This window comes from Miniopterus natalensis, chromosome 3 (genome assembly GCF_054644295.1).
Source record: "Miniopterus natalensis isolate mMinNat1 chromosome 3, mMinNat1.hap1, whole genome shotgun sequence".
Classification (NCBI taxonomy): domain Eukaryota; kingdom Metazoa; phylum Chordata; class Mammalia; order Chiroptera; family Miniopteridae; genus Miniopterus; species Miniopterus natalensis.
In genome coordinates, this window is record NC_142083.1 from 93,538,086 (window position 1) to 93,562,664 (window position 24,579).

General features: G+C 55.0%; 3 protein-coding genes across 5 annotated transcripts; 1 reads left to right on the forward strand and 2 right to left on the reverse strand.

The window, feature by feature from the left end:
• Positions 1-683: 683 nt before the first annotated feature.
• Positions 684-2,991, reverse strand: DNASE1L2 (deoxyribonuclease 1 like 2). Its single transcript, XM_087815708.1, has 8 exons — positions 2,905-2,991; positions 2,500-2,660; positions 2,323-2,411; positions 2,145-2,228; positions 1,966-2,066; positions 1,777-1,889; positions 1,433-1,684; positions 684-1,020 (listed from the first exon to the last, which is right to left on the reverse strand). The coding sequence occupies exons 2-8, from the start codon at positions 2,641-2,643 to the stop codon at positions 967-969; spliced, it is 837 nt and encodes a 278-aa protein (XP_087671834.1). The 5' UTR covers positions 2,644-2,660; positions 2,905-2,991; the 3' UTR covers positions 684-966.
• A 706-nt stretch (positions 2,992-3,697) lies between these two features.
• E4F1 (E4F transcription factor 1) lies at positions 3,698-14,262 on the reverse strand. 3 transcript variants are annotated; one of them, XM_016208031.2, is made up of 14 exons: positions 14,103-14,262; positions 11,560-11,711; positions 10,163-10,268; positions 7,103-7,296; positions 6,893-7,013; positions 6,645-6,797; positions 6,385-6,554; positions 5,849-6,058; positions 5,487-5,592; positions 5,114-5,331; positions 4,659-4,857; positions 4,445-4,584; positions 4,314-4,376; positions 3,698-4,231 (listed from the first exon to the last, which is right to left on the reverse strand). In XM_016208031.2, exons 1-14 carry the CDS (start codon positions 14,260-14,262, stop codon positions 3,875-3,877), a joined length of 2,349 nt encoding a protein of 782 aa, XP_016063517.1. In that variant the 3' UTR covers positions 3,698-3,874. The 3 variants fall into 3 exon arrangements, with proteins under 3 accessions (XP_016063517.1, XP_016063516.1, XP_016063518.1); XM_016208030.2 differs by having other exon boundaries at positions 5,487-5,595; XM_016208032.2 differs by having other exon boundaries at positions 4,148-4,231; positions 4,314-4,584; positions 5,487-5,595.
• Positions 14,263-21,433: 7,171 nt separating this feature from the next.
• Positions 21,434-24,415, forward strand: PGP (phosphoglycolate phosphatase). Its single transcript, XM_016208004.2, has 2 exons — positions 21,434-22,073; positions 22,190-24,415. Exons 1-2 carry the CDS (start codon positions 21,434-21,436, stop codon positions 22,513-22,515), a joined length of 966 nt encoding a protein of 321 aa, XP_016063490.1. The 3' UTR covers positions 22,516-24,415.
• The last annotated feature ends 164 nt before the right edge of the window (positions 24,416-24,579 follow it).

Below are 24,579 nucleotides of genomic sequence, written 5' to 3' on the forward strand. Positions count from 1 at the left end.
GAGGGAGGAATTACTTGAGAGGCATTCTGTGTTGAGAGTTTCCCATGTCTTATTTTAGAAAGATATGTCAAGAAAAACCTGTTTAAACTTCTGACAAAAAGACTTTTCCTCCCATACAATTCAGGACAGTTGCCAAATCCTGCCAAAGATGAAATGTTTCCAAAACTGAAAACCTCATCAGGCCCTTGTCAGTTATGCTGTGTACTGGAACTCTGCTTGTTCCCAGTCCTCAGGTGATGGGCTTACCTGGGATACAGGCCACTGTCCTCCGGGACAAGTCCTTGCTCAGCCCAGGGCTTCTGAGGAGAACCTACCCAGGAACATACCATTGAAGGGCTGTACCAACTGGAGTTGTGCAGGTTCTGTGGGCAGGACCTTAACCTGACCCCCCCGCAGTGGTGGGACCCCTGAAGACCAGTGCCTCAGGATTCCTGCAGGACCAGAGAGTCAGACTGCGGGAGGGATATTGGGCTGGAAGTTTGGCCTTGCAAGGCAACATTATACGTATGTGATCGCTGATCCCCACTGCATTCAGTACAAGTTCTTGAAAGCATTTACAATGGTCTGGAGGTGGTAGTGCCCCGCAGGATGTGAAATGGACAGGCTAGACTGTGCCTGGCCCCTAAAGAACCCCCTAGGCTGTAGGACCAAGGTTTGTGCTGCAGGAAGACAGCCCTGAGAAAAGTCATGGAGGCCTCCCAAGCTGACTTGTTTGTGGTCCTGGCTGAGCACTCCCGTTTATTTAGCAGAGCCACACCCAGCACTCTGGGGTGCTCTTCACACCCCTGTGAGGTAGGTAATGGTAGGCCATTTTACAGATAGGCAACAGGCTCTGGGTGTTCTGTAACATGTCAATGGCCACTTGTTCAAGCCCAGTTGACCCTGCCCTGTAGCCTTGCTGGGAGTAAGCCAGCCACCCTGAAGGAGCCCTGTAGAGCTGTTCTTCATGGCCAGTGCTTGGAACTGTCAGTGGGACTTGAGGGTCACTTCCACAGGAAAATGGTCACTGATGGCAAGGGCCTGGAGGGAGAGGGAGTCAAGCCTCAGAGACCCTGCTGGGCAACCTGCCCTCCCTGAGAACTGGCCCCCACCTGGAATGAAGCCCACTGGGTTTCTAAAAAAAACTGCATCTGGGGGAGCAGGCTAGTGAGGCCTGGGCTGTCCACCCCTGCTGTTGCCTGCAGGTGGGGAAGGGACACAGACTCAGGACCCTACCTCAGGAGAGACAAAGGTTATCCTATCTTGCCATCCCAGATTTGTTCCATTCTGCCAGAAATGAGCCTCTAGGGGCCTTTTCCAGAAACTAGGGCAGGAAGGGGGTCACCTGGTACACTAAGGCTGAGCCTGGCCTTGGGCAGAAGAGAGCTGGCTCCTGTCTGCCAGTGCAGAGCAACCAGGGGACCCCCCAACCCCTGTGGAACTCAGCACTCACCTGGGTCTGGTCGAGGCCAAATACCTCCTGGAAGTTGTGCACCACGGCCGACTGGGGCTTCAGGCTCCTGCGCAGGTGGGCGCCGCAGACAACAATACGGTCGTAGGCACAGTCTGAGTTGCCCACCGTGGTGTCAGCACTGTCTGGGATGAGCCATTTGAACACCTCGCTGCTGCGCAGGCGGATATCCGCCCAGTCCTGCTCCCGGACGTAGCTGCAATCTGCGTTGAAGTCACCCAGGAACAGCATGTCCTGCGGGGGACCAGGGTCTGAGCCAGCCCAGCAGAGCCTACACTTCTGTGGCCGCCCCCGGGGACCCAGGTGTGTGCGGGCACGGGGCTTACGTCAGTGCCCCACTTGTCGATCACGTCCAGGTACACGTCGTAGAGAGCGTCGATCTCCGCTACTGCGTCGTGCGGCGCGGCATGCAGTGGAACCAGCACAAACTCCTTAGCAGCTGCGGGAGAGGGTGGGTGTCAAAGGCGGGGTGGGGCCTGTAAGATAGGTGGGGCCTGCGTGGGGCGGGGCCTCACCGGAGTTGGGGGCTGAAAATTTGACCACGAAAGGTTCGCGACTGAAAATGTCCTGCGGGTCCGGGTACTGGTACGTGTCTACGACGGACACTGCATCCTTCCTGAGGGCAAAGGGCAGGTGGGTGCGCTGAGTCGGCCACCTCCTACTCCCCACCCCACCCCGCATCCCTGCCCCTCACCTGTAAACGAACAAGTACATTTCCTTGTACTGATCCCGCCCCAGGGGCTCACTGCTCACAAAGCTGTACTCGTTCCTGGACATGCTGCGGAGATACGGACCAAGCCCTGAGTCAAGGCACCGCGCCGAGGCCTGGGATGCCTCCCGGAGCTCCCGACGCTGGGCGCTGCCCGCCACACCTGTTGATCTGCTCCATGAGCGCAGTCACTGCGCTCAGGTCCGGATCTCGCACTTCCTGCACGAGCGTGATGTCATAGCCAGCCAGGATCTGGAGAGGGGACCCCAGGGGTCGGGTTACGCAAGGCGGATTCACCCGCAGAGCCCAGCGGCAGCCCGAGCCCTGGCCCCCGCCTCACTTGTGCGATGACGCTGCCACAAGCTGAGTCCAACACTTTGCTGTCGCCGAAACTCTGGATATTGAAGGCTCCAATGCGCAGCGCTGCTGCCCCGGCGGTCCCCAGAGCCCAGAGCGCAGCCAGTAGGGCCTGGGGCCCTCCCATTGCGCGGAGCGAGCGGTCTGGGAGGGACAGACACAGCCCACGTGAGCGCGGACAGGGAGTCGGACACATCTAGCCACCCCTCACCTCCCCGGGCAAGGGGGCCTAGCAGAGTATGCCGCCCAATGTGGACCGGCACCAAGGTGCAACGCCCCCGCCAGGCTCTCCCCAGGGTGGTGCTCTGGGCTCACAGCCATTCTCCTACTCCGTGGGAAAACTGAAACCCAAATAGAGGTACCCCATTCCATTCAGCCCCAGACGCACCTGAGATGTAGATGGGGCCGTGTCAGAGACTCCGAATCTGGGCCCAGGTAAGGGTCTGAGATCCAGGCTGGGAATGTGTCCGTGGTACCAGACTCCAGGGCTTGGTCTGGTAACAGCTCTGGTGACTGGGCACGGGTATTTGAGGCCCTGATCCAGGGAGGGGCCCAACTGCGTTTGGTCCCGCCCCCTCTACAAAGTTGGTGCCAGAACTCCTGGCTCCCATTCCCACAGAGACCCCAGAGGGCAAGGCAACAGGGGATCCACCCTGAGGCTGCTCCAGCCCCCAAGTCTGTCAGAATCAGGACTCAGAAGTCCCTGCCAGCACCCCAAGAGCTGCAGGAGAGGGGGAGATGACCAGCCATACCCATGGTCCAGGCTTTATTCTTGTTCCCACCCCCCATAAACTAGGTCATCCAGACTTTCCCTCCTGGAGCTGCATCCCCTCAGGGAAACTAAGGTAGCATAATTAGTAAAGACCAACCCCATTCTTGGCCCCATATCTCCCACTGTTTCTTCTACACATTGTCAGAGGCTCCTGGTCTGGCCTCAGTCCCCTGCCCCAGGGCACTGCATTGGGCCTTAGGAAGCTGGGGTCACAGATCCCAGTGGGCAGGGCACCAGCAGGTGGCTGCCTGTCCACATGCCAGTGACACCCACACACCGCCAAAGTGTCGCCAACCCATGAGTACTGGGCGGGGTGGCCAGGAATGAGAGTCTACAGAGTGGTGTGGGCAGGCAGGTGCTGCCACAAGAGAACTTGCCAGGGCTGCCACGGCCGCAACATCACAAGCCATGGGTTTTCATGTTTTATTGTAAAGCAACAAAAAACTGTATTTACACTCCCACATGTCTGAACATCTGAATTCTGTGCCCTGTCTTTTCCATACTAGGCCAGGTAGGAGTGGGTAAGGCACTCAGTATCCTTGCCCTTGACCCAGCCCAGCCCAGTGGGACCCTGCAGGTATCCATGCTAAACGATGACAGTCTGCACCTCGAGCTGGCCCTCTGGGGAGGCAATGACCAGCTCACCCGCATGCTCCAGGATCTCAATGTCCTCCGATGAAACCATGGTCACTGTGGCCTGCTCAGTGCCATTTGCACCTGCGCGGGCAGTAAGCACAGTGCCCTCGCTAATGGCTGAAGCCAGTGTCATGGCCACCTGCTCTGTCAGGCTCTCAGGGGTGGCAATGGTAATGGTGTCTGTAGCAGTGGCTTCTGGACTCAGCCCTGCCTCCTGGTCCATGGTCACATTCTGCACAATGATTTGGTGCCCGGCGCTGGCCTGGTGTACGATCTGCTGCACCACCTTCATGATATGGCTGTCCACCTGTGGGTGGCTCACAGCTCAGCCCACGAGGCTGGGTAAGGGTACCAGGCATCCCCTTCCCACCCCTCCCGCAGCCCCTCACCTCTGTTTGGGTGCCCTCTATGATCTCTGTAGCTTCACTGGTCTCCGCATCATCCGCAGTGGCCTGGACAGAGGGTCAGAGGTCAACCTTGCCTGCCTCAGTGCCACATCCCAACCCTGCCCTACACCCACCTCAATGATGTACTCCTGGGTGTCAGCCACCACGGATGAGAACTCAACCAGCACAGTGTGTGGGTCTTCATCGAGGACAGTGGCAGCTGCTGTGGGGCTCTCAGATACCAGCAGCTCCTCTACCTCCAGCAGGCAGCCCCCTAAGATGAAGAGTTCAGTCAGGGGTGGCCGCCTGCTGCCCCTTGACCCCTCCTGACACCCACTAGCTACCAACCTTTAGTACGCAGGTGTCGATTCAGCGTGCCATGCTCAGCAAAGCCACGGCCACACTTGTAGCACTTGAAGGGCTTCTCACCCGTGTGGTGCCGAACGTGCCTCACCAGTGAGCCCTTCTCCCGGAAGCCTCGGCTGCAAAATGGGCATACGTGTGGCTTCTCCTCCAGGTGTGTCCGGAAGTGTACCTGCTGGGCATTCTGAGGAGATCCACCATCAAGATCAACCTGGCCTTGGCCACAGCTCAGACTGAGCCTTTCCCCATTGACTTCCAGGGCAAGGGAAGGTGCAGGATTCAGGGGCCAGCAGGGACGGGCCAGGTCGGCAATGAGCAGGCTCGGGGTAAAGGGCTAACAAGGGAGGGCTGTGGCAGAAACAAGGGATGGATCTGGCCCATAGAGTGGAGAGATCATGGGTGGGGGGTCAGAAGTCAGGGGTCAGGGCTGGAGGGCCCACCTTGGTCTTGTAGCGCTTGCCACACTCAGGACAAGGGTAGGGCCGTTCATCTGAATGGACGCGCCGGTGGCCGCGAACATGAGCGATGGTCTTGTAGAGTTTCCCACAATCCCCACAGCGGAAACGGCGCTCATTCACATGGACCTCCTGGTGCTTCTTGAGCAGGTAGGCCTTGGGGAAGGTCTTGCCACACTGCACACATGTGAACAGCTTCGGCCCTGGGGACTCAGGCAATGTCAGACCAGGTCCAATCCCTAAGGACCCCCTCAACGACCTGCTGCCTGCCCACAGGCCACCCTGAGCACCCACTGCCCAAGGGACAATCCTGGTCACCTACATCCACTGACCAGTGCCCCACCCTCCTGCCACTCACCTGCATGGCTCCTTTTGTGGGCCTCTAGGGTGGCCGCTGTTGGGAAGGTTTCACTGCACTGAGGGCACAGGTGGGTCCTGGGTACAGCTGAGGCCTCGTTGGCCACCTGCTGGGGGACCACGGCATGCTTCCAATATCCACTGCAGGCTGGGTCCCAGCAGTACCAAGGATAGACCCATAGTACCCCCACCCTAATAGGCTCCATCATAGGCCCAGGGGTAAACAGATCAGGCAACAAAGTCACTGCAGAAAGTGACAGCAGGGAGAACAGCAAGGAGGCTGGCGGCCAGGCCAGTGTAATGAACAGCTTCATCTAAGGTGCCGCCCCCAGGAACGAGCACACTGGCAGCACAGGTACCTACTGTCTCCACCTGCTCCACCTCCAGCAGCGGCAGTTCTGGGGGACCATCTCCCAGGGGCTGGGGACTGGACGCAGCGGGAGGGACTGGCTCCAGGGCCCCCTCCTCCCCAGTGACCCTCTCAAGGACAATGCCAGAGTTCTGCATGGCCTGGTGCAGTAGGTTCTCCCGACTGTCCTCGCTGGAACAGGGAAGCTCCTTGGGAGCTGGGGGCTGCAGGGGAGGTGGAGGGAGGGAGGTTGGCCAGGTGGCTCAGCACATGGCACCCACCCAAAGCCACTGCACAGGGCAAACCCAAGGGGCCCAGAGACCACTGTGCACACCCAATATCTTCACTCAGGAATGCCCATGGGAACCCCACAGCCCACTCCATCTGCTCTTGCTTGCCCCATCTAGACCAGCCATTGGTCTTTTGACTCCTTTGCAACCAGAGTGCCAGGAAGGCTGCCCAGGTCAGTCCTATTCCCACTGGAGCCAGTGCCCAGAACAGAGCCTGGCACTGAGCAGACAGAGACCATACCCCCCAGACGGCCCCCCACCTCTGGGGCTAGGGCTTTCATGCCCAGGGGAAGCTCTTGCATCTGGACATGGACTTCATGGATGACTGTGCCCTTGGCATCTGTCACCAGATGAATCACAGGTGACGTCTCCATGGGCTCGCCTATCACCGATGATGATGTAATGGTCCCCATGGTGGAGGCACCAGGCCCTTTAAGACAGAACCAAGAAGAGTTCTTGAAGAAACCTCCCTGACCAGGGCAGCTCCAGGGCTGGAACAGGGAGCCTTCACCATGCTGACCTGCAGGAGCATCCTCTTTGCCAACAACCACATCCTTGCTCATGCTGAATCGAATTTTTTCAGTGCATGGGGTGAGAGACTTGAGGTGCCGGGTAAGTGCGCCCGACTCCCGGAAGCTCTTTCCACACTTGGCACACTTATAGGGACGCTCATCTGTGGAACAGAGTCAGCTTTGGGTGGAGAAGGCAGGCCTGGAGCATAGCCTCCCACCAGGAGGTAGGGGTGCTCCACGAATCAAGCTAGCTCACCTGTGTGCCGCCGGTGGTGCCGGATGAGTGAGCCCTTGGTTCGGAAGGAGGCCCCGCACAGCTTGCACTCGTGGTCCTTATGGCTGCTGTGGGTGACCATGTGGGCCTTGAGGATGCTACCCTGGGGGGGAGGGGCAGCGAGGCTCAGGCACCTCCCTGAGCAGGAGGCCTGGCCCCCTTAGCTGGCACGGCCCAAGACCTGGGGCTCACCGTCTTGAAGGTCTTGTGACACAATGCACACACGTAGCGGCCATCCTCGTTCACCAGCAGCTTGACCTGGGCCTGTTCACCCTGCCCAGCCATCCCAGTTCCCTGATGGTCAGGGCTGCCTGAGGCCTCTGTCATCTCATTGTCGCCCGGATCCACCTCAGCAGCCACAATGACCTCTTTGATGTGTCCACTGTCTGAAGAGAAGCAGGTCAGCCTGAGTCTCAGGATGCCACAGGCCCTACTGCATCCTGGGATCCTGGCCCAGGAATACTGCTGGAGCACGTTGGAGGTGCCTAGAAAAGCTCCAGGACCCCAGAATGTATCCACTGGGGAGACCATGGTGCCCCCGCCCCTTACCCAAGAGGAGCATAGTACTAGATGTGCGCAGGGGTCCTGCCACTTCTAAGGGCAATGGAGTACCCAACACAGAGACAATGGCCAGGCCAACCCAGCTCACTGCAATCTGCCCTGCCTGCTGCCCCAGCTCCCACTAACATAAGAAGAAAATGCCGCTAGAGTCACCCACTGGCATCTGTTTTGAAGCAGGCAGGCAAGGAACCCAGCCTGGAAGTAAATGCTCATGAGACACCTGGGACAGCCTGAGGTTTCTGCACCTATCAAGAATGTTGAAAAAATCTGACAGTCGTCCTGGCCTGGTAGCTCAGTTGGTTAGAGCGTCATCCTGATGCAAGTTTGATCCCTAGTCAGGGCACATACAAGAATCAACCAGTGTGCCCTGTCCGGTGTGGCTCAGTTGGTTGAGCGTCATCCCATGCACAGAGAGGTCGCCAGTTTGATTCTTGGTCAAGGCACATGCCTGGGTTGTGGGCTCAATTCCTGGTTGGGGGGCATGCAGGAGGCAGCCGATCCATGTTTCTCACTCACATCAATGTTTCTTTCTCTTCCCCTCTCCATTCCTCTCTCTTTAGAATCAAAACAAACATATTAAAAAAAAGAAAAAAAAGAAAACTGACAATGTGTAAAGCCAAGCTGTAAACACTTCACAATTTCTGTTCATAAAAATGACAGTGGGAAATGATTGTGAAACTATTTCTTTGAAGCCTCTGTCAGGCTGGCACCATGTTTTGACAAGTCATTCTCTCCAAATAGAACGGAAGCACCTGACTCAAAAACAAATAAGGACATGTCTCACCCATGCTCTGGCAGGCATGCCTAATGCTTTATCTTTCCTCTGCCCCAGAAAGTGTGGTACAGTAGGCCAAAGGGTCAGGGAAGGGGTAACAAGCGAAATGCAAGTTTGTTTTCCAGAGGAGGCAGGAGTGGGTATCCAGCTGCCACTCAGCCCCAGCAGCTCCCACTGACCATGCACCCTGGCCCAGCAAGGTCAGAGACCTCGCAGCCCTGGGACAGCGGCAGCTGGCAGTTTAGGATTCTGGCCAACCCTAGGTTCTGAACCACTGAGCAGCTAATATCACAGGGACATTTGGGATACCCAGGATGCCTGCAAAAGGGGGAACTCCCAAGGGTGCAAGATAGGCAGGGGGTGTCCAGAGAGGAGCCCCAGAACTGCCGAGTTGTAGGCACAGGCAGGCTGGAGATCAGGGTGGTGGGAAGGTGCCTGATTGAACAGGGGTCTGCAGCCCATAGATGCCACCCAAACACAGGAAATTTGTTTTTCTTTTTCCTTTCTTTGTTTATTTTTATTTTTTTTAATCCTCACCCAAGGATATCTTTTATTGATTTTTAGAGAGAAAGGAAGGGGGAGAGAGAAACATTGATGTGAGAGAGAAACATCAATCAGTTGCTTCCCATATGTGCCCTGAACCCGCAACCTTTTGGTGTATGGGACAACACTCCAACCAACTGAGCCACCTGGCCAGGGCAGGGAACTTGTTTTTCTATATGACACTACCCACCCCAGAAAGCAAAAACCACACCAGGGCTGGAGCATGGCCCCACCTCCCACACAACATTCCTACCCCAGAGTGGCACCAGGTGCACCTCCTTGTCCACAGGAATGTCAGGGGGAAAGAGAGCGTGGAGACAAGGACAGGTGTCCCATCAACTCCTGAGGTGGGGCCTTGGCAAAAAAGCCTGATCTAAGGTTCCCCTCCCCCAGTTCTCCTCTACCACCCCCTCTTCCTACCCTAGATGGTCCCAAGAGCTTCCCAAGGGCAAATTCTACCTGTTGCCCAAACCTGCTTCCTGTCTAACTGCTCAACCCACTCATGCACCTGCCAAGGTCTCTGCCCAGTAGGCCTCCCAGGTAACCACCATTCCCTTCCCAGCTACCCGAGGCATCAGGCCCAACCCAGCCTCCCTCCACTGCTCAGACCACCGACCCCTCCCGGCACCCTCCACCTGCCCCAGCTCTGACCTGCCCTTAGAATGTCTCCCCTGCATACTGGCCTGTCCCCAATTAATGAGTGTGTAATCCAATCCAAACCTCTCAACACCCCTCCCCTATTGGACATCAGGAGGTACTTTAGCTTAAAAAAGCCATCAAAGAGGCTGACTTGGCGTTGTATGCTCATAAAAGCCTTGTGAGAATCAGGTCAAGAATAGCTACCCCCACGCTGGAGGGAGTGAGCACTGGGAAGCTGAAGGCCAAGGTCAAGCAGCAGATCAAGGACAAGCTGGAACAGCAGGTACACTCCATGCACACCCCACCCCGAACCTTCAGAGCCAGCTGTAGGAGGAAGCAGGAACCAGGGGGGTAGCAGAAAAGTGGGGAAGATGCTGGAAGGACCAGAGCAGAGATGTCTAGAGAAGTAGCAGGAGAGCAGCCAGCTCGTGATTATGCAAAGTGAGGACTCCCCAACGTACAGGTGTGCCCTAGGGCAGCCCAGGCCACACGCTTCCCCTTTCCTGGCAAGGCAGGGTCTGATCCCCATTGCTCAAGCCTCCAACAGACCCTGCCCTGGGGAAGGTGCACACGAAGTCCCAGTTCCTCCTGTGCCTGGCCTTGCTCTCAGGGAAGCAGAGGAATGTGGGCAGCAGAGGTCCCCAACCTCCAGCCCTGACCACTGATGGCTACCAGGTCAGCAACACTTCAGGGCTGAAAGCCAGGAATGGACGTGCCCAGTGGGGCCAGCTTACCAACAATATCAGGCGTGTGGCTGATGTCTGATGTCAGAGCAGCTGCCTCCACAACAATGTGGGCCAAAGTGATGGGCTCCTCCGGACTTGCCACTGCTGGGACCACCTACCAATGGGGAACAGGGGACATAGGGGACTCATCTGCGGGGCTCCAGAGCTCCCTTGGTTTGGTCAGTATGGGCTTGGGTTTATGTCCATGCAGGATGGCTGGGGTGGAGGCTCTCATCTCCCCCAAGAGAATCACTACTCCGAGCCCAGCCTGGCCCAGGGTGTCAGCCCCATCTCTCTAACGTCTGTGGCCACTGAGGAGCACGGAGCGCCAAGCACCCTCAGGGAGGATCCAGAAGGAAGTGATCAGAGCTCTAGCTTGAAGCTCAGCTGGCTGTGCAGGAATGAATGTGATGAAGGTAAGCACCCACACCAACCAGCCCCAGCCAGGGGTCACAGGAAAGGGACCCAGGAGCATGGGAGCAGGGGCCTTCCTAGAAGAGAGGGCACCTCTGGGAGGGGCAGGTAAAGACGACTCTGGGCCCACTGTCCTCTAGGCTACTCCCTGTGGTGACCTGAGGCACCTGACTTCTCCTGGAGCTTCTTTTCCCACTTCCCTGCCAGGAGGACAAGCATGCCCCCGTGCAGGGTGCTATGGACCTTAACTGTGTGTGCACAGTCCTGAGGACGCATGGGGTGCAACAAAGTTGGCCATTTTTATTTATTTATTTAATTTTTTATTTTTAATCCTCACCTGAGGATATTTTTCCCATTGCTTTTCAGAGAGAATGAGGGGAGAGAGAAAGAGAGAAACACCAATGTGAGAGAGACACATCGACTGGTTGCCTCCTACACGTGCCCCGACCAGGGCCAGGGATCACATCTGCAATCGAGGTATGTGCCCTTGGCCAGAATCGAACCCGGGACCCTTCAGTCTGCGGGCCAACGCTCTAACCACTGAGCCAAACCGGCTAGGGCGAAGTTGGCCATTTTTATTATGGGGTGGCAGGACTCACAGAGACACACTTTGTTCGTGGGATCCCCAGGAACTATGTGTACAGGATAGGAAGGAGGCCCAAAATACAAAAGCCACCATGATACTCGAGCCAAGACAGACCCTTGGGCTACAAGAAAGGAGAGACCCCAGGCCCCAACTGCACATGCTTCAGCCAGAGGCTCCTGAGAAGGCTGGGCCATCCAGGAAATCCCAGAGCACCACCAGGCTCTTGGTGGTAGGGCCCAGACCCTCCCTCACCCAAAATCGGATGCCTGCCCTCTGCCCACCCCAGTGACACAGGGAACCAGCTGCACAAGTCTGTCCTAGCATGCCACCTCTTCCTCCTCCTGCTGTCAGGTGAGCCTAAGGAGGAGGGGAACACACCCAAACATTGCGTGGGTGGTGGGCTCACCTCCTGGCCCAGCAGCGCAGCAGCTGTGGGGGTGGTAGGCACAGCCTCCTGGGGAGCCCGCTGGCAGACCTTCTGGAGCTTGTGCTGAACAAAGTCCTCCAGGGCAGTGAACTCCGCCTGGCAGCGGCCGCATCTATGCACATCATCCTCATCTGTAACGAGCCTGCAATCAGTGGGGCTTGGGAGAGCCTCTGTCCCCAGGCTAAATCCACCCAAGGGTGGCATCAGAACCAGAGGCGCCTTCCCTGACCCTCCCAGAGGGGCTGAGAACATTCAGGTGCAAGCCTCCATCCTCTGGAGATCTGCAAAAGCAGAGCCTACCCTTGGGAGAGGAGCAATGAACAGGGGTGGGCCTCGACTGTACACTTAGGCTGCAGGGATCCACTGAGGCTGTCGTGCCCAAAGCCCCACCTCAGAGATTAGGGGAGGGAGGCCCAGAGAGTGGTCAGGAAGCAGAGGGATTTGACCAACCCAGTTTAGGGACAGTGGTTTATGGGGTTTGCATGTGCCCTTGGGGACCTCAGTGACCACATCTAGGTCTGTTCCCTCATCTGTAAAATGGGCTGACCTAATGCAGAGTACAGTGGAGGGAGAAGAGGTGCTCGTGCCCACAGGGCTCTGGCTGAGAGGCCGGCCCTTGGCAAACACGGAAGAGGGGGCACCCTGGCCCATAACCACTCTTCTCTCACTCTGACTTGGTGCTTCTTTGGTTCCAACAGGCAGCACCTCCCTGCTCTGATAAAGGTGCCCAGGGTGGAACCTCTCAGAGGTACCCACGCCTTAGGGCCACAGCACCTGAGCCCCTCATCATCTGGGATGACCAGCCAATGCTGCCCCTCCTGCTCAGAGTCCCTACCACATTCCAGGCACCTCACTGGGGATGTCACCAAATCCAGACAGCACCCTGGAAATGACTATTTTTCACTCTAGAAAAGCAACTTGAGATTTAAGGCCACCCAGCTGGTGACTGTTGGGGCCAGAACCAGAACCTGAACCTGAGGGTCTACTCCACACACCCCAATGTTTATACAAAGGGATGAGGAAGTGTTTCCTCTGCTTCCATAAAAGTCCGCCAGTTCACACCACCTCACATGCAGTCCCACATTAAGGTCAAACCCAGGCCTGGTGCACTGGAGCTCCGTCAATGTCTGTTGAATTAATGAGCAAACAAAGAGCCAAACCAAAGCCATGACTCGCCTACAGGCCACCTGACAGAGGGCAGTCCCATCCAGATGGCTCACAGTCACCAGCCAAGTACTGACTTTTAACCCTCCTGGCCCACTGGCTGAGTCTGACTCGGCACCAGGGTGTTGCTTTTGAAGGAACTCCTGCCACAGAAGGGGACACACCCAGCCGATGTGACACTGAGACAAGGCCATGGGCAGCCCAAGCAGGGCACAGCATCCTCCAAAGAGACCCCTCTTCCAGTTGGCCCTGCCCGTAGTGGTGCTGCCCCTTCCAAAGCTGGAAGAAGGAGTAAGAAAAAACTTTATCAGGAAAACAAGCGCTGTTAGGACAAAGACCAACATCACTAGCCAACTGCCTCCTGTCTGGCCCAGTCTACAGCCTCATGGGACAAGCTCAGAGGGCAGAGACTGTAGTTCTATCTCCAAAAGCTATGGCCCTGTGAATGAGCCCTTGGTGTGTGCCAGCACTGTTCTCAGTGATTTACATGCTCTATTTTCATTCTCGCCACTGTCCTATGCAGAAGAGATGTTAAGGGAATGTGCTGAGCTGTCATTGTCCTGGCATCCAATCTAGTCCTTGCTACTTACTAGCTGGATCACCTGGTCATGTCCACATTTTCGAACCTCAATCTTCCTCACTCACAAAATGAGAATAATAACAGTAATAAGTGTCCAGAATTTGTTTGAGGATGAAGAAGGCTGATACAAGTTAAGTGCTTGATACATTGTTATCAGCACCTTCCTCATTTTGTAACAGGAAGTGGAGGTTCAGAGAGGTGTGTGGTCACCTACTCAGGATCAACTAGCTAGAAAGTGGCAGGTCTGGGACGGAGCCCACAGGCTGACTGCAGCGCACTGGCTCTCCTCCCCAAGGGCCAGCCCACACAAAGCCCAAATCCTGGAGAAACCTGAGGCCCAGTCCTCCTGGAGCCCCCAGTCACACCCCAGCCAGGGCCCTAGCAGACCCTCAGGTGCAGTGGGAGAGGGCCCAGAGGGGAGCAGGGACCGTGCCCAGAAAGGAAAGCAGAGAGGCCGGCCTAGGAGAGCAGAGCTGACGGTGGAGGCGTTCGTGGAGGTCTACGCGGACAGCCCGGGAGGCTTGAGCAACTGTGAGTATCCGTAAGTGAGCACCGGAACCCGCGGGGGTGACGCGCTCTGCAGCTGAGGCCCAAGAGTCTGAGGAAACCGGGAACTCGTGGAGGACTCTGAGGGGTCCCATGAGGACCCGGGAGGTCCGCAAGAAATCCGGGTCTGGGAAAATCAGTCGCGCCCGCAGCTCAGGTCATCGGAGCCTCCGCCAGCCCCGGGCTGAGTCGCCCCCACCCGGGCCACACCCCGCCCAATCGGCCGTGTTACCTTCCTCGCTAAAGGGCGCCGGGAGGCCGAGGAAGCCGCTAGGGGCCAAGGCCGCCGACGCCGCCGCCTCGACCCCGCCCTCGCCCGCTTCCCGCCTGGCTTCGGCCCGGGCTTCTGCCGTATGAGCGGCCGTCACCCGCACTGCCATCGCGCCATCCATGTCGCAACGCGCCGCAGGAAGATGGCGGATTTACGACCGTGTCGTCATAACAACGGGCCGCGCCGGAGCCAGCGAGAGAGAAAAACTAGGGCAAGATGGCGGGGCGGGGCCAGGGTGGGTTTGATGGACAGGTGGAGGGGAGGAGCTTATACCAAGAGTTATGGGGCGGGGCTTCTTGTGGGGGCGTGGTTACGGCGGAGCGGACTGACTAGCGCGGGGGCGCGTCCTGAGGAGGGCCCTTGGGGTTCGGCTTCGCACGGAGGGGGGAGGCTGTGCGTGAGGAACCGAAGGCTAGGGCGGGCCGGGGAGAGGCTGGGTTCAGTTGCGAAAGCGGCGTCTAGGTTTGAGAGCTGGGGTAAGAGGTCGAGGTGGACGGGCAGCGCCACCCGGCCAGCCGGAGAGGGTGCTGTGACCCGGGGCTCGCCGGGATCCGAGCTCTAAAGGGCCGTGTGGTCCCCTCCGTCCACCGACCCCCCCTCAGGAGTCAGAACTTCCCTTGGTGGTTGCCTAGGTCTTGGGAGTAAAACTGAGTCTGGGAGGATTTCACTAAGCCTTTTATTCTTTTGTTTTTTAAGTTGTGATAAATATACACAATGATAAAATTTATCATTTAGCGACATTTAGAACATTCACAATGTTGTGCAACCATCACCACCATCTAGTTTCAGTAGTTTTGTCTTTCCAAAAGAAAACCTTAGCAGTCGCTCCTCATTCTCCCCTCACCCCAGCCCCTGGCAATCACTTTCCGTTTCTACGGATTAACCATTTCTGGACATTCATATAGATAGACTTACACATGTGGTCTTTTGCATCTGGCTTCTTTTGCTTAGCATAATGTTTTCAAGGTTTATCTGTGGTAGGCAGACAGATATGAGCAGAGCAACGGGCCAGGTACTGAAGATCACCAGGGCGGGAAGCCCTGTGTGCCTAGAAACAGACGAAGTGGGAAAACAAGGACCTTGCCCCCAGGGTAACCTTTCCACCCCAGAATATTGCTGATCATGCAGTTCAGACCATCTGACCTTCCATATCACTGGACAAGCGGTTCGGACCCTCCCCTGACCTTTCCTCCCCTGGCAGGTTGCTAGTCACGCAGGTTAGACCCCCCTTACAGAGGGTGGGGAAGGGATGAACAAGGGGACCAGAAAACAGCCCTTAAAGCATTAACCCCTAGGGATAACAGCTAGGCTTCAGTTGTATTTCAGCTCCAGAAAAGCAACAAAACCTATCAGCTGACCTCAGGACCAGCTGCATTGATTGATGACCCTCTTCCCTGGTGTCGACCAATCAGTGGAGACCATGACCCTGATAAGACACATCTGGAAAGCTGATGAGTATTCTATTGCGATCCTCCCTTTGGACTGCCCCTAAAATCCCCGACCCTTAAAAGCACTTAGGACAGAGGACACTCTCCCTCCCTGGAGAGTGTGCCCCCTCCCCCCATTTCACTCCCATTCCTCTTCCCCTGCCCCCAAGTCATGTTACCTTCTGAGCCCATTTCTTCTACTGCTCACTTCATCCACCTCTGTGATTTTCTAAATAAATGTTCTCTTATAGTTTGAGTTTTAGCTGAGAACTCTGTCCTAGCCAGAACCAAGTACCAAGGTTGCTGAACAAAGGTCCAGTCTGATCCTACCATTCTAACACGTGGTCCAGTTCCGCCACCACCATCCAGGTTGCAGTATGTATCAATACTTCATTCCTTTTTATGGCCGAATAATTATATGGCTACATCACAATTTATTTATCCATTCATTACATTTCTGTTGTTTCCACGTTGGGTCCCTTTCCATGTTCCAACTCCCCCTCCCACCCTGTGGGAAATATAGAGAAGGCCATCTGTAAGTGGATTGTGAGACCTTGGGAACCTGGCTAGAAGACAGGCCAAAGAGAAACTGCTTCTAGATTGTGAACAGCTACTGTGGTTTTTTGTTTTGTTTTTTGTTAATCCTCACCTGAGGATATTTTTTCCATTGATTTTTAAAGAGAGTGGAAGGAAGGGAGGGGGAAGAGAGAGAGAGAGAGAGAGAGAAACACCAGTGTGAGAGAGACACATCAATTGGTTGCCTTCTGAATGCACCCCAACTGGGGCCAGAGAAGGAACCTGCAACCCAGCTACCTGCCCTTGACCAGGAATCGAACCCACTACCCTTCGGTAGGAGGCCAATGTTCTACCACTGAGCCACACCATCCAGGGCTAAACAGTGTTTTTTGTTTTTTAAAATATATTTTTATTGATTTCAAAGAGAGGAAGGGAGAGGGAGGGAGAAAGAGAGCGATAGAAACATCAATGATGAGAGTCAGTGACTGGCTGTCTTCTGCATGCCCCCTGCAGGGGGTAGAGCCCAAAACCCAGGCATGTGTCCTGACCGGGAATCAAACAGAGATCTCCTGGATCATAGGTGGATGCTCAAACTTTGAGCCACACCAGCCGGGCAATAGTTAGTGTTTTGATCTCAGTCGGGCCCAATCCCCTCCTGGTGCATGCCCTGTTTTTCTCTGGTTTCTGTACTCTATAAAACTTTGTGCTGGGAAAGTCTGGGTGGCGATGAAACAATAGCACAAGCCAGCTGCCCTTAGTGCAGCCCATTGCAGGCTGGGTGGGACTTAGCTGTTCAGTCTCACCAGTGGTAGCTAGTGTGACTGTAAACTTAACCAGTTGGTTGCCACCAGTGCACACATAAGTGCTAGTAAATCCATGTCCTTCACAGCCAGTCCTCCAGGTTATTTCTTTTTTTGGAATCCAGGAACAATATGCTGAGGTTTTATGGGACCTCAGCATTTTGTATAACACACCTTTTCTACTATTGTGAATAGTACTGACATGAACATGCTCAGACAAGGTTTTTTTAATTCTTTTAAAGGTAACATTTAATTAGCTCTTCCAAGCTAAGTGCTTTACAGGATTTTCTCATTTAAGATACCAATCATCCCCATTTTGCAGATGAAGAAACTGAGGCACAGAACTAATAGGACACTTGCCCCAGGGCAGACTGGACACTAACCCAGATCTTTCCAAAGCCATGGGCTAGAAACTCACAAGGGATGCTCTTCCATCTCAGTTATTCTCTTTTTTCCTTTTCTTTTTTTTAAACTTCAGTTATTTTTTGATTGATTGATTTTTATTAAGAAGAGAGAAAAAAAACCCATCTATCAGTTACCTCTTACATGCACCCTGACCAAGAATCAAACCCATAACTTGGGTATGTGCCCTGACCAGGAATCGAACCCGCCACCTTTTGGTGTACAGGACAACGCTCTAGCCAACTGACCCACACCAACCACAGCCAGCCTAGTTATTCTCTGTGGCTCAGCCCAATGCTGGATGCCAGAGGCTTTTGTAGATTAGACCTGGTCCCTTCCAGAAAGGCCAGTCTCTGGGGAAGCCCAAGCACAGACACAAGGGCCCTTGCAAAGTGGGAAGTTCTGCCCTGGGAAGGGCACTGAGCAGAGATTGTCTTCATGCTGGGGCTGCCCAGCTGGAGAACTAAGGACTTTTGCCTGGCAGGAGCTGTGATGTCTGATGCACAGGTCAGATTGCTGGAGGTGAGGCAGGGTAACAATGAGGCAGCTTTCTGCAGGGGGCTTATTCACCATTGCAGGGTTTTAAGCAGAGGGAGTGACAGTGTTTCAAAAGGATTCCTCTGACTGCTATTCAGAAAAAGGGCCTTGGCCACCCTAGATGGTTTTGCTTAGTGGTTAGAAGTGTCTTGGGTTCGATTCCGGTCAAGGGCACGTACCTTGGTTACAGACTCGATTCCCAGCTCCAGTCAGGGCATATACAGGAGGCAACCAATTGATGTGTCTATCTCACATCAATGTTTCTCTCTCTCCCTCTCCCTTCCATTCTCTCTAAAAAAATCAATGGAAAAAAATATCCTCTGGTGAGGACTAGCAAAAAAAAGAAAGTGGACCGAGCCCGGCCAGGCGTGGCTCAGCAGTTGAGCATCGACCTAGGATCCAGGCGATCCGGGTTTGATTCCCGGTCAGGGCACATGCCCGGGTTGTGGGCTGCAGCCGATCAATGACTCTCTCAGCACTGATGTTTCTATCTCTCTCTCCCTCTCCTTTCCTCTCTCTGAAATCAATAAAGATATATTTTTAAAAAAAAAGAAAGAAAGAAAGTGGACCTTGACTAAAACAGAGGCAGGGAGATTCAAGAAGGATGGTCTCTGAGAGGAATAAACAGAAAGAGGAGCAGGTGGTGGCTTGTGGAGCACGTGGGATCTGGGGAGCTTCTGAGAAGGAAGGACCAGGAGGACACCTCACTTAAGGACGTGCTGAGGAGTAATGGAGAAGCCAGCATCAGAGAGGTAAAGGAAGCTGCCTGAAGCCACCCCTCCTCCCTGGAAACTGGCATGGGGAACGATTTCAAAGGCAGGACAGCTGGGTGTGGGTGGACACAAGGAAGAGCTGGCCCAGGGAGACAGAGATCCTGTCCTGCTATGTGCTCCAAAGTCTGTGGAAATGAGTTGTCAGAGGGCAGACCAGGGCTCCTGGCCAGTTACTCCCAGGGGGTCAGAAAAGGTCATCCAGACAGGTGAGCTCTGGGCCTTTCCTGAGCTGGAGCCCAGGCAGACAGGCCAGCAGACACAGGAATGGATAGGCCTGAGGTCACTTGGAAGGCAGAGTGGCCAAGGAAAGGCAGGGAGACCAGAGTTACCCTTCCCCCAAATGGCCTCCTTTTTCACCCTGCCCTCAGTGTGGGCTCCACCTGCACACTGTGTTTTACAGTCAATACTGTGATTTTCCATGGCCTGACAGAACTCCATCATCCTTCCCTTTATGATGGCTGCTCAATCTCTATTCCTTGGATGTACTTTTATTTAACCAATCCCATGTTGAAGAATATTTATGTGGCATCCAAATTTTTTTTTGCCACTTGAGTCTTTTTTCAATGACCCCTTTTTTTGCTTAGCTCCTCAGAAGTGATAACTTCTGTGAAAATTCAGAAGCAATGGCTACTTTTATTTTCTAATACAATTTAAATCCATGCAACACTATTAAGATTAAATAGTGTTGTCTGTATACCACTTACATCCATGTCCCATTCCATTTGCAGTATGGCTTTCCTGCTTGGGGGGACCTTGCTTGGGGGGCACCATCCATTTGCAGGTAAAAGCTGAGCACATACTGTATGTTGGGAACACATCATGATTTTTATTTGCTCCTTTCCCACCCAGATGCAGGGCACCTCTCCCAAGGTCAATCCTCTCCAATAAATGGAACCAGCCCTTCTAGTCTTCTCCTGGACCTTGTCCACAACCATCTACTCTCGATACTGACTGTTCCACCTCTCCCGCTATGCCAGCTCAGACCCTACAACCTACAGGGGATGTTAAACCAAACAGGTGCTACAGAACTCAGCTTTGGGGTAAACTGAGTTTAATCCCAACTCTGCATTGTCCAGGGTGGTTACTCACTGTAGGTCAGTTTCCTCATCTATAAATTGGCATACTAATAGTCCCTGCCTCTCGGGGCTGTCCTATGGTTCCAACAATGTAATGCAAGTAAGGAACAGTGTTCAGTGGGTAGTCGCTTAGTTTCAAGGCAATCTGGCAAGTACTGTGTGAGCCAGCCCATGGCTGGACAGCAGCAGTATTTTCCATTCTGGTCAGTTTACCACATACACTGGATGTTTCTGGGAGCTTAAACAGGGGTTTATGATCTTCTGTCAAATCTAGCTCTTCCCCAGGGTCAGCTCCAGCACCAAAACTGAGCAGGAAGACACAGGGAGGAAGGTGCTCCCCTCTTGGGTGGTGAGTGTACCAGGCAGGAACACTTTTCATGCCCTGCCTTTGTGGGCAATGGCCCTGTCCTTCAGGGGTTCCCAGGCCAGCAGAGACCAGTTGAAACAGGCCTTATGAAACCAGCAGGGTCTGGCCTGTGTGGCTCAGTTGGTTGAGCATTGTCCAATGCACCAGAAGGTCCCCTGTTCAGTTCCTGGTGAGGGCACATTCCCCAGGATCTGCCCTGTAGGGGCCATGCAGGAGGCAGCCAATTGATGTTTGTCTTTCACATCGATGTTTCTCTCTCGCTCCCTCTCCCTTCCTCACTCTCTCAAATCAATTTTTAAAAACATATTAAAAAAGAAAGAAAACAAGCAGGACGCTAAGGGAAATGAGGTCACTGGCCTTACCTCATGGGTTTGGGGGTTAGGTGGAGGTCCAAAGAAGACTTTACGGAGAGCTGGGGTCCAAGAGAGGAGCAGGGAATCTGACACATTAAGGTTTGGAGGTCTGGATCGCCTGGCACAGAGCAGGTTCTCAGGAAACTGGGGCCTGTTATTGTTCTGCCACCTAGTCCTATTTAAAGTGGTAATGTTAGAGGTGGAAAAATGGCACCAGGTGTTAGCAACAAGTTAGGCTGGACTTCGGTTCAGCAACCTCTGTACTTTAGTTCAGCTTGAAAGAATTCAGAGCCAAGGTATTTAAATTATAAGGATATTTGGAAAGTTACAGAGGGCCCTGGCCAGATAGCTCAGTTTTGCAAAGGACTAGAAATGAGAACGCAGGGCTTGTTAGGAAGGAGTCCCGAGGTGGCTCTCAGGACTGGCCGCAATCGGCCCGGGCGCTGACACCTTGTGCGGAGACTGCCCAGTGGGGAGGACACCGCTAGGCTCAGCTCAAGCAAAGGCGAACACCCAGCTGTCTCCGAAAGGGGGGCAGCACCCATCCCTACCGCGCTCCTGCGGCTAGCCCCGCCCGCAAGGCGGGAGAGAAGCCAGCCAATAGTAGCCTGCCCGGCCCAGGGTCATTGGATTAAGGATCTCCGTCACCTAGGCTGACCACGCGCCTCCAATGAGTGAGCTGCCCACTGAGCTGCCCAATAAGCAGCGGCCTTGCGTCCTGCGCCGGCTTCCTGGCCCCTCTTCGTTTCCGCAGTCAAGGTTCCACTCCGAATGCCGGTTGGCTCCCTGCCAGCCAATTACAGGAGCGCCCCTGGCCCTACAGCCAATGGTTGCCCGCTTCCCTGCGCCCGGCCTTGACGGTTGGCGCTGAGCTTCCGCAATCCGCAGTAGGCAGGTTCGGATTGGTGCAGGCGGTGTCCAATGGGTGACGCGAGTGAAGCGGAAGGCCAATGAGCACGGCGGGGGTGGGGCGGACACTGTGGCGGGCGGCTGTGAGGAGCGGCCGGTGGCGGCCGGTGGCGGCGACGGCGGCGGGCGGCCATGGCAGAAGCAGAGGCAGGCGGCGACGACTCCCGCTGCGTGCGGCTGAACGCCGAGCGGGCCCGGGCGCTGCTGGCCGACGTGGACACGCTGCTGTTCGACTGCGACGGTGTGCTGTGGCGCGGCGAGACGGCCGTGCCTGGCGCTCCTGAGGCCCTAACGGCGCTGCGGGCCTGTGGCAAGCGCCTTGGCTTTATCACCAACAACAGCAGCAAGACCCGTGAGGCCTACGCCGAGAAGCTGCGGCACCTGGGCTTCGGCGGCCCCGCGGGACCCGGCTCCAGCCCCGAGGTCTTCGGCACGGCCTACTGCACCGCGCTCTACCTGCGCCAGCGCCTGACCGGCGTTGCGGCTCCCAAGGTCTACGTGCTGGGCAGTGCGGCGCTGGCCTCGGAGCTGGAGGCCGTGGGCGTCGCCTGCGTGGGCGTGGGCCCGGATCCCTTGCTGGGCGACGGCCCTGGCGCTTGGCTAGAAGCGCCACTCGAGCCCGATGTGCGCGCCGTCGTGGTGGGCTTCGACCCGCACTTCAGTTACATGAAGCTCACCAAGGCCGTGCGCTACCTGCAGCAGCCCAGCTGTCTGCTCGTGGGCACCAACATGGACAACCGGCTCCCCCTCGAGAACGGCCGCTTCATCGCGGGTCCGTGCGTCCCGGGGGCGGGAGGTTGGAGGGCGGGCAGTGGGTCCCTCTAGTCCTCTGACCCTGGGCGTTCTCCTCTCCTCTCCTCCCCTCCCCTCCCCTCTCCCCACCCGCAGGTACCGGTTGTCTGGTCCGAGCCGTGGAGATGGCCTCCCAGCGCCGGGCCGACATCATAGGGAAGCCCAGCCGCTTCATCTTCGACTGCGTGTCCCAAGAGTACGGCATCAACCCGGAGCGCACCGTCATGGTGGGAGATCGCCTGGACACAGACATCCTCCTGGGCGTCAACTGTGGCCTGAAGACCATCCTGACCCTCACTGGAGTCTCCACTCTAGGGGATGTGAAGAGTAATCAGGAAAGTGACTGCTTGTCTAAGAGGATAATGGTCCCTGATTTCTATGTTGACAGCATAGCTGACCTTTTGCCCGCGCTTCAAGGTTAAAGATTTAGCGTCTTTAATCTACAGAATAAAAAAATTGAAAATCACTTAACCAAATTAATAGGTGGGGCTTAAGCACTTGCTCAGCTAGGAGGCTTCAAACGGTATACTTGGAGTTAAGCAAAGGCACTAGTTAACCTTGTAAGTAAACGTTTGTGGGGCGATTTTGTTAACAGATGTTTGTAATTTAAGATGCACTTTCTTTTTTTGAGAGAGAGAGAGAGAGAGGAAAGGAGAAAGAGCAACATCAATTTGTTGTTGTTCCACTTATTTATGCAGTCATTGGTTGCTTCTTGCATGTGCCCTGACCGGGGATGGAACCCACAACCTTGACATATCAGGACTATGTTCTAACCAACAGCTACCTGGCCAGGGCCTAAGATGCACTTTTAACCTTGGCAGGCATTGTGGGCGTCCAGGGCCTTGGTTGCTGTTGGCAAGAGCAGGCTTCACATCTGTCCAGGATTCCTATAACTTAAGGGCCTGCTGATGGGACTGAGGTGGGTCTAGGGGTGTCACATATTTGAAAATTTAATTCAGGGATCAAGCCCCCTTGTAGGGCAAAGGGAAGAAGGGGCTGGTTATTTGGACTATCACAAGAAACGTCCAGACCAACCCATGGCCCCATGGGCATGGTAATCAGCAGAGGAACTTGCCACTGCATCCCAGCTCTTCACCTGCAGGGTGGGAAGGAGGAGGGGGCTACCCCCTGGTATTGTCACCCTGTCCTTGGGTTGTGGGGTGCTGCCCTCAATACTTCCTTAAAAACCACTCTGTCATAATTGAGTGTTGTGTTTCAGACGCTCAGGGCTGCTGCTCCTCATACATGGTTGTGCAGCTCTGTAAACTCACCCCAACTAAACCAGGACTTTCTCAGATGTGCATTTAAACCCAAGTGACATGGACTGAGCATATTGGCTGAGTGGCCAGGAGGGCGTGGGTGCCTTTTCTGAACTTTGGCCTGCTGTGTAGAGAGCTGAGAGCAGCATTATCAAAAATTATTTTTTTAAACTTTTGAACAACTTTGTCAAGGGGTGGAACTGAACTTTAAGCATGTTAATAGCTGTGCTCTGTCTCGTAGGGCAAATCCCACCCTAGAGGTCTCCATGCCCCACAGTGAGCATCAGGGTTAAAGTCAGGCAGGCCAAGGAATGCCTGTTACCCAGGGTGCCCTCTGGGTGAAGGAAGAAAGAAGTGTGCTCAAGAACAGGAAAATGGTTCCTACAAAGCATCCAATATCTTCCTGTCCTCCCATACTCTTGATTGTGTGGGGGTTAGATGCCAATGGTCCATGAGGCCAACTATCTTGGCTCTGAAGTCCTTTGTTAGTGGCCAGCTGGAAGACTGGCAGGGTTCACCAGCTAGCCACAGGCTCTTGATAGGGAGCCCTGGCCTTTTCTGCTTATTCCCTAAGTTGCTGACCTTTGGGAACAGGCCTGATAAGCAGACTCTCCGGCTGCACTTGTAGGGTAGAGCCTGGGAAGCTGTTCCTTTGGGCCGACTCCTTCCCAGTGCCTTGCCCTGCACCCAGTGGTGTCTGCCTACAGCATGTGGCTTCTCTCCTAGTCCCAGAGTCACAGCACTGTCACTTGTTCTGTAAGAGTTCTCAGCAATAAAGAGTATCTCGAGCCTTTAGCTCCTCCCAGGCCTGGAGTGTCTGGGGTTTGGACTCTGCCATGGGGCAACAGCAGGGCAGCTGGTGCCTGTGAGGGTGGTGCTGACGTTGGCTCTGCGAGGTCAGCTCAAGGTGGGTCTGGATATTGAGCAGGCCTGTCAGGGCATTGTCACCCACACCAGGAGCATGAAGCAGGTGCAGCAGCCAGCGACACCTTCCTCTCCTGCGCCCCATCACTGCCTTTATTGCACTGTGTGAACCCAAATGCATATTAAACTCTCAAACGCATGCCGACTAGCATTCCTTGCTCTCGCCTTGACAGCAGCCTTCACACAGAGGCTGCAGCTGTCTAGCCTTAGTGTGGGTGTGGGGTGGGAGGACTTAGTTGAAGGCTATTCTGGGATTTCAGTTCCAGAGCTGGAAACTCCATCCCATCTCAGGCTCATTAGAGG